The sequence below is a fragment of the Mus caroli genome, unplaced genomic scaffold, assembly GCF_978045245.1.
Source record: "Mus caroli unplaced genomic scaffold, Mus_caroli_1 scaffold_9, whole genome shotgun sequence".
Classification (NCBI taxonomy): Eukaryota; Metazoa; Chordata; class Mammalia; order Rodentia; family Muridae; genus Mus; species Mus caroli.
In genome coordinates, this window is record NW_028227264.1 from 126,581,328 (window position 1) to 126,590,065 (window position 8,738).

The window sequence follows — 8,738 nt, forward strand, 5'->3', positions numbered from 1 at the left end:
GTGTTAGAAACTTCCAGAACTATATAATAGACTGGTATAGGCTGGGGACTGGGGAGACTGGGTAAAAGTGCTTACTATACAAAGCCTGGCATGTGTGCACTCACACACACACTCACACACACACACTCACTCACACTCATACACTCACACTCATACATTCACACACACACATTAAGTACTATACAAATGAGAAAAATTCTTTATTACATCACCATTTAATAACTTTACCCATGATTATATATCTTCATTTTAAACTAAAAAGAAAAAAAAAACAAATTTGAGGGTTGAAGAGGTTTAGAAAATAACTTTTTATAAGGAAATCCAGATATAAAAATTAAATATTTCCACTTAGGCCAAAAACCTATTCAGCCTCAGCCACGTGTTCATCTTCTCCACATTCGAAACGCACGAAGTCCACTACAGTCACGCCCTGGGGCTGCACGTACTGCCCCAGTGTAATGGAAGGATCCAGGAGGTACGGCTGGGGCAGCATCCTGGTCTCCGTCTCCCCCCCAGGCTCATCATCCAGGGAGCCCACAGAGAGAGGGGCCATGCCCACCACGTGCTGCCCCAGGCGGCGGCCAACCTCCTCCAGGTTTGTGATCTGCTCGGGAGTCTCACAGACGACCAGGGCTCCGTACTTCCCCAGCACCAGGTTCTGGAGGGAGGGGCTCTGCATCACTCCGTGCACATAAGAGCCAACATAGAACCCAGAGGGCACCTTCACCCAGGCAGCTCGCTTAAGAATCATGTTCTCTCCCAGTTTACCTACAAAAGAGCATAAACAAGAAACACCACCACTGGATTGAGGTGACTATGGCGGCACCCACGTGAGCTGTGGACGGTGACCTTTCTGTCCGTGCAGTCAGTCTATCTGCACCGTGATGGGAAGACACCAGCCTCGGCCTGTGTTTTAGGAGGAGGGAGAGGAGCAGAGCCCCTCTGAGAGTACTCTAGCTAAAACAGGCTGGCTGTCACTCAGGCTGGCTGCCAAATTCATGGTTCTGGGACCTGGGGCATTTATCAACTACCAAGCCTTGGTTTCCCCCTCTATACAATGGAATTGATATGACCACTTTTCAGGTTTACTGGGAGAAATAAAGAAGGTGGCACAGGCAAGGAGCATGCATTGCGGTGTGTCATGCAGAGCAGGCACTCAGAACCTGGCTATTCATCACACTAAACTCAGGCTGAGAGATCCAAATGACCCACAGGGCAATACTAGCAGAGCGGGAGTCACAACTCAAAGCTGACTCCAACTCCCACCCCATCACCAAATCACTCAGGAAACACACCTACAACTGACACAACTGGAAAAGGTCTGTAACCGAAAGCTGCAGGAAATCCAAACCCAGGCACCCGACAGTCCCAACTACCACTCTTCAGAGGTGCAAAGATTCTGTGACATTCTCAAAACTAGAAACTGATTCAAGTTTCTCTTGTTTGCCCAGGATCCCCTTCCTGAGAAGCCTGAATGAACCAAGATGAGATAGGGATGTGAGGCAAACAGCAGGGACTCCGGAAGACACAGGTTAGCCACAGTTACAGCTAGAGGCCATTCAAGGGAAGATCCAGAAGTCCCATTTCTTCCAAGAGTTCTGCACACAGCCATTGGCTTGGCTGCTCTCTCTGTGACTCACCAGACAGAACCAGAGATTACCATGTGAAAACAACTATGCCTTGACTAGAAACTGCAGACCACAGACAATCCCCAGCAACTGCAAGCCAGCCTGCTTTCTCCCTCCCTCAGGACAGCCCCATAGTGACCGGAACATGGCTTCTAAAGACTCGCACCTTCTTAAACTCACTATCGAATCCCTAAAACAGACGATCTTCCATTTCCTTTAAAGGGGAAAGATTGTTAGGCAGTGGGTACGGATGAGTGGCGAATGCCTTTTCTCCCAGCACGCAGAGGCAGAGAGGCAGAGAGGCAGAGGCAGACCTATCTCTGTGAGTTCAAGGTTGGCTTGGTCTACAGAGTTCCAGAACAGCCAGAGCTACACAGTGAAACCCAGTCTTTAAAAAATAAAACGCCTTCTCCATCCCCCCCAAAATATTTTTATTTTATGTGTAGGGTGTTTTGACTGCCCTAACCCTAACGGTCTGTGAACCGCACACAGGCAGTGCCCTTGGAAGCCAGAATCCCTTGGAACTACTGTTAGAGGTGTTCACTAGTCCAAGCTGGTGCTGGGAATCAAACCACCGTCCTCTGGAAGAACAGCCAAGGCTCTGAACTGAGCCGTCACCCAGCCCTTAAGTTTTCTTCTCCACCTTTAGTGAGATTTTCCCTCAAACACACACAATGGTCAGCTGGAAGATGAAGAGCCATCTCCTCTCTGCCTTTGGTTATAGTTGGCACGGTGATGAGATCATTTTAACTAGTTGCAAGCCATTAAAAACCATGAGAGGTAGCTTATAAATCTAAATTCCTTTAAGGAATTCAGATTTCTGACTGTACCAGAACTCCAGTTCCCTCAATATGGCACCTCTTTTGGTTCTTCATGGTGTCTATCACTCCCTAGAAAGGCCAACCCATATTCCCATAGTCCTGCCCTTAGCAGCACATGAGCTTGTAATTCTCTTTTTAATTATTTGTTGAGAGTTTCGCACATGCGTATGACATGTTTCCATTGCATCTGTTTCTTCTCCCTGCCTCCACTCCCGAGCTGACATCTCGGTTACTGAATGTGACGTGGAGGAATGCCAAAGATACCAGGAAAACCCGATCATAACTTTCCAGAGCCCTCACAGATACTCACCAATCACTAGGGCCAAATGATCCTTGAGAGAACCTTCCCTGTCGGGCCCAGCTGCAAGTTCAGAAAGCTCAGAGGAGTTGAGAAAGCCCTACATACAGGAGACAAGTGTGAGCTGGCTCTGACGGCTGAAATCACCCCAACAACAGGCAGAAAGAGTGAGACCTGGGAAAACACTTAAGAGGACCATCTATAAATAGATGAAATTTCCACTAAGCCAGGATGTTAAAAATTGATAACGCTGTCACGCTTATAAATATCTTACTCTACTACTGCACACACACACACACACACACACACACCCCGCAACTCCATTAGACGCTCATCTTCTAGCCCTACCTTCTTAGGATTTCCTAGAAACAGGAGCCAGATTTTTACATAATCATAAAATATCAAAGTTCCCAGGAATGCACAATGAAGCACACGAGAAGGAAGGGGCAGAGCAGAGCTTGTCTGTGCAGTGGCCTTTGGCTCTGCAGTTCTAGGGCTGGGAATTGGACGATGCATTTCTTTTTCTGATACTGTTTTTGGGGACAGGGTCACATTCTGCAATCCTGTAAGACTTGGAAAAACCATGCAGCGCAAAGTAACCTCAAACTCCTGGAAATCCTCCTGCCTCTGCCTCTTGAGTGCTGGGATTACAGACACGCATCACTATAACCTGCTGCTGATGAACTTTCAAAGATACAAAAGTGTGAATTCTTTAAAAGCAAACATACATAAGATCATCCACTAAATAATTATTTCTTTTTTAAAAAATCATCTGTGTACATCCCTATACAAGTCTTTATGAGGAGAATAATTATTTCTAATCATTAAAGTTTGACAATTGCCAAATGCCCAAACACAGGAGACTGGCTGAATAATCCTTGGCACATCGTACAACATAATACCATGCAGCTACAAAGACAAAGGACAGTGAACATGGTAGAACATGGTAGTGAACATACTAGAACATGGTAGTGAACATGCTAGAACACGGTAGTGAAGATGGTAGTGAACATGACTGTGAACACGGTAGTGAATGTGGTAGAAGAAGCCTTAATCCCAGCACTTGGGAGGTGGAGGCAAAAGGATGAGAAGCTCATAGCCAAGCAAGGCTACAGTGTGGTCAAGGCTGGCCAAGTCTGTGTGAGACACTGCTATAGACTGTTTCGTGACACAGGACAAGTAAAAGCAAGTCGACATGTCACCATCAGTACCTGACACAAATGTACATTACAGTGTTGTAACAAGAAATGACTTAAGACGATAATCCGATGAGCCTGCTCATCTACAGAAATAGTTAGCAGGGGCTTTGGGGGCTGGAGCAATGGCCCTGTGGTTACGATCACCAGCTGCTCTTCTAGAGGACTCTGGTTCAGTTCCCAGCACACACTGGTGTAACTCCAGCTCCAAGGGACCCAGTGCCCTTCCTGGCCTTCGAGAGCACACACACATGCTGCACTGCACACATTAAAAAAGAAAGAGAATGTGAGTCAAGACTGAGAGAGAACTCAGAGGTTAAGAGCACACGGTTGCTCTTCTGAGGACCTACGTTCAGTCCCCAGCACCCACGTGGCAGCTCACAGCCACCTGTCTAACTCCAGCTCCTCTTGTAACCTTTGTGGGCACCCATATGCATACAAATAAATAAATATAAAGTTTATATAATAAAAATAATGACATTTGAAAGGGAGTCAGAGGGAGTCAGAGAGGCAGTGCAGTGGTAGGGACATGTGCTGCCAAACAGGATGCCCTGAGTTGTCACAGAACCGACTCCTGCAAGTTATCCTCTGACCTTCATGCACACCCATACACACACACACACACACACACACACACACACACACACACACACGCATGCGCGTGCGCGCCAGTGCTATGATGTGATAGAAATGTTTTGCTAAAGCACCAAGACGTCTCTTATCCTTTTGTTTGTTGGTTGATTAAGACAGGCTTTCTCTGTGTAGCCCAGGCTGCCCTGGAACTCATTCTGTAGACCAGGCTAGCCTCAAACTCAAGAGAGTAACCTCACGGGCAACCAGGTCCACCAAAATAATGCCAATGTATTTAATTCATTATTTGTATATTGTCTAATTCAGCTATGATATGTCTCTGTATGTTTTGTTTTTGTTTTTTAAAGAATTATTTACTTGCCAGGGCCAAGAAGTGGGAGTGGGTGGGTAGGGGAGTGGGGGGAGGGGGTATAGGGGACTTTTGGGATAGCATTTGAAATGTAAATGAAAAAAATATCTAATAAAAAAAAAGAAAAGAAAGAATTATTTACTTTATGTATATGAGTACACTGTGGCTGTCTTCAGACACACCAGAGGAGGGCATCAGACCCTATTACAGATGGTTGTGAGCCACCATGTGGTTCCTGGGAATTAAACTCAGGACCTCTGGAAGAGCAGTCAGTGCTCTTAATTGTTAAGCCATCTCTCCAGTCCATTTCTTTTGTTCTTCTGAAACAGGGTCTCACTGTGTAGCTTGTTTTGCCTGTCTGTCTGTCTCCCTCTCTTTTCTTTGAGAGTTCCTTTAAGTCTATCATTCATGTGATATTTTGAATTGTGAATCTGTGGTTTCTGATCAGCTAGGGCTATGAATAATCAATCAGCTTATGATAAACAAGGGTCAGGACCACTGACCGAAAGCTTTGCTTTACTGGGACGATCAATGCTGTCTAGCTGGGACTGAGAGGTCAACACGGCTGAGGGAAGTTCTTCTGGGAAGTGTTCCCTCAGGGTCATCACGTCAGACAGCATGAGCTGCATCCCCAACACCCACATAAAAAAACAGCACGCATCTGTAATCTAGTAGTGGGGTGGCAGTTGTCTTTCCGAAATCCACTACTAACCAGTCTGGCTCAAGGGGTGAGCTCCAGGTTCATTGAGAACCCCTATCCCAAAAAATGATGGAAGCCAGGTCTAATAGCTCATCTCTCTAATTCCAGAGTTCAAGAGGCAGAGGCAGGAAGATCTCTGTGAGTGTGAGGCCAACCTTGTCCCAGAGAAGCCAGGCCTAGAGAGATCCTGTCTCAAAAAAGAAGGCGGCACTCAGGAGGCAGAGACCAGCCTGTCTGAGTGAGTTCCAGGACAATCAGAGCTACACAGAGAAACTCTGTCTCAACTCCTTCCCCACCCAAAAAGAGAAGTGCAGTGTGCCTAAGTTCCTGGTTTCAATCCTCAATCACTCACCCCAAAAAGGTAAAAAAAAAAAGAACAGACCCTAAAGTGTGGAAGACAAAAAAACTCAGCAAGCTGGAGCCGACCCTCACGCTCACCTTACTGTACGTGGAGAGCTGATCCGTCAGGTTCTGACAGTGCGCCATGGTTCCCAGGGCTACTTGCTGGACCAACTGTTGAAACTTTAAATTTCTGGAGACGAAATCTGTCTCACAGTTTACCTGTGGGAATGCACGGATACTGCTGTATAAGCTGTTTACTAATAGTTTCTAAAAGTGCCTTAAGGTTGGAGACCTGGCCAAGGTATTGACAGGACAAGCTGCAGGCCCACAGTTCCGGGGTGGCAGAAGCCAGGGAACTAGTCAGCCACGGCCTGCATGCCCAGGAGGATTCCAGAACACCCTGAGGGACTCGCACCATGGCCACTTCACCCACTGTTTGTGAAAGCGTCTCAGGCTGGCCTTGAACTCGCTAGGTAGCCCAGGATGACCCTGAGCTGACCTTCTGGCCTCTACCTCCCATGCACTAGAATTACACCCACAAACTACCATGTCCATCTCCCAAACCACATTTGTTTATGTTGTTCCTTTATTGTAGCTTTATCTGTTTTTACACGCCTTGACCCCACAGACCCCTCTAAGCCTGCTATTTACTAGTCATCAATACACCGAGCAATACATTACTACAATTACCAACTTTCTTATCATGCTTTTTGTTTTGTTTTATTTTGTTTAAGAGTAAAGGTCAGGATTCCAGCTTGTAGCCTAGCTGCCCTCAAACTCACAGTAATCCTCCTCCCAAGTGCCTCGGCCTCCCAAGTATGTAGTGAACACAGGGGAGAGCCGCCGCACCCTGCTACTAGTTTCTAAGTCCACCACTTACAGTCTAACATTTTAAGTCTAACATTTAGAATAAATGATCTAGGTCGCTAGGACAATTCCCATCAAGACATTTATACTTTTTTTTTTCCTTTTAAGATTTATTTATTATATATGAGTACACTGCGGCTGTCTCCAGACACACTAGAAGAGGGCATCAGACTCCATTGCAGATGGTTGTGAGCCACCATGTGCTTGCTGAGAATTGAACTCAGGGCCTCAGGAAGGGTAGTCAGTGCTCTTAACCACTGCGCCATCTCTCAAGCCCTGCATTTACATTCTTAATCGCGTCACATAACGGAGGCCCTGGGGACTTCGCTCCAGCCATCGCTTACAGATTCCTTAAGCATACAAAGGGTCCATCATAGATCGTACGCTCCAAGACACAGCTCTTTCTAGTATGTGGCATCCCAACAACGCACCTCTACTAAAACAGCTGTGTTTCCCTCCTGCAGAAGTCCAATCAAGCCTTCTTTAGTCTTCCTCCCGTGGAGCTTGGCGGCTTTGCTCCATCCTTCCTTCTGGGCCTGTTTGTGCAGCCAGTCCTCTGCCTACAAATGCAAAAGAAACAGAGGAGAAGGTCAGTCACAGGAACTAGAAATGAAAGGTACTTTAAAGTATGTCCAAACCATATATGGCTTTTTATAATTTCTTTTTCTTTAATGATTTACTTATCTTATGTATATGAGTACACTGTAGCTGTCTTCAACACACCAGAAGAGGGCATCAGACCCCATTGCAGATGGTTGTGAGCCACCATGTGGTTGCTAGGAATTGAACTCAGGACCTCTGGAAGAGCAGCCAGTGCTCTTAATCGCTGAGCCATCTCTCCAGCCCCCATATGACTTTTTCTGCACACTCACATTCTATAAGAGAAACTACTAAATGCTCTACACCGGGCGCTGTAGTCGCTGTTGCTTCTCTACTTTTAATCTTTACAACCCCACTATGGGATAGATGGTAGTGTTTTCAACAGACAACGCTGACAACACGAAAGGATTCATTGCGATCTCCAGAGTTAGAGCAGGTGTGAGGGCCTCTGGAGTCTAACTCCTAAATTTATACAAACACCGATCTCCAGGCAGCAGTAAATCTCATAGCCATAAGGAACATGGAATTCAGCAAGTTAAGTTTCTAGGTTAACTGCTTCCAGTGAAAACGCAGTTGAAGGGTAAAGCTCTCGTTTAAGCCAAATTCTCCTCTTTGGCCAGTTCTGTCGCACAGGACACTGGGCAGCAGCAGGTCATGTCTAAGCTCCGCAGAGTGACCCCCGGAAGGAAAGCATGGGGTGGAACCGTGGCACCAAATCTCGCAGCACCTCCTCCCACCTGCTTGAGGTCACCGCCACAAGTCTCCAGAGCCTTCTTGCAGTTGACAAAGGAGTAGCCGGTTTTCCGCCGCAGTTTCATGAGGAGCTCCTTGCTGGAGGCAGCAGAGGACAGCGAGGGGCCCGCGTGAAACGTGAGCCATGGCTGGGACGGCTGGAGCAGGACAGCCCTCGCCTGGGGAGAGTAAGGAGAATGGGATGAGCTCCCAGAGCAGGACGGGAGGAGGGGGAGCACCGTCCGCGGGGCCAGGGTCGGGAGAAGGGAAGGGCGCGCGCGCTCACGACGCCGGGAGCCCTCACCGAGCGGCCGGTGCACGCGACCGGGAAGAAGCGCAGCGACCGCAGCAGCGACATCCCTCTGGTCCTCCCGCCCATCGGCGCACAGACTGGACGCCGGCCTACGGCGTGGCGCGAGGGCCAAAACGCCTCCCAGAACGCGTGGCGCGAGGATGTTGCCACCTGCTGGCCGGAGGGGTGTGCCCGCTTCTTTTGCTTACCTCATTAAAATATTTCACAAAAGACTTGGCGGTAAAGTTGCTGCGAAATAACAACACAAGACATGTAGGTGACACTTTGTTTCTTTATTTCCAATGTACTTTTATATTCATTA

General features: G+C 47.4%; 1 protein-coding gene across 1 annotated transcript; it reads right to left on the reverse strand.

Moving 5' to 3' along the window:
* Nucleotides 1–187: 187 nt before the first annotated feature.
* Nucleotides 188–8,532, reverse strand: Tsfm (Ts translation elongation factor, mitochondrial). Its single transcript, XM_021174500.3, has 6 exons — nt 8,429–8,532; nt 8,130–8,303; nt 7,224–7,352; nt 6,022–6,144; nt 2,760–2,847; nt 188–768 (listed from the first exon to the last, which is right to left on the reverse strand). Exons 1-6 carry the CDS (start codon nt 8,501–8,503, stop codon nt 362–364), a joined length of 996 nt encoding a protein of 331 aa, XP_021030159.1. The 5' UTR covers nt 8,504–8,532; the 3' UTR covers nt 188–361.
* Nucleotides 8,533–8,738: the final 206 nt, after the last annotated feature.

What these genes read in the sequence shown, in the direction of transcription:
- Tsfm (XM_021174500.3), bottom strand. Translation starts at nt 8,503, where the DNA reads ATGGGCGGGAGGACCAGAGGGATGTCGCTGCTGCGGTCGCTGCGCTTC. An exon ending in ACACAGCTGTTTTAGTAGAG is followed by an intron (nt 6,145 to 7,223) that starts GTGCGTTGTTGG and finishes GCATTCCCACAG; the next exon opens with GTAAACTGTGAGACAGATTT. An exon ending in AGCTCTCCACGTACAGTAAG is followed by an intron (nt 2,848 to 6,021) that starts GTGAGCGTGAGG and finishes TCCTGTATGTAG; the next exon opens with GGCTTTCTCAACTCCTCTGA.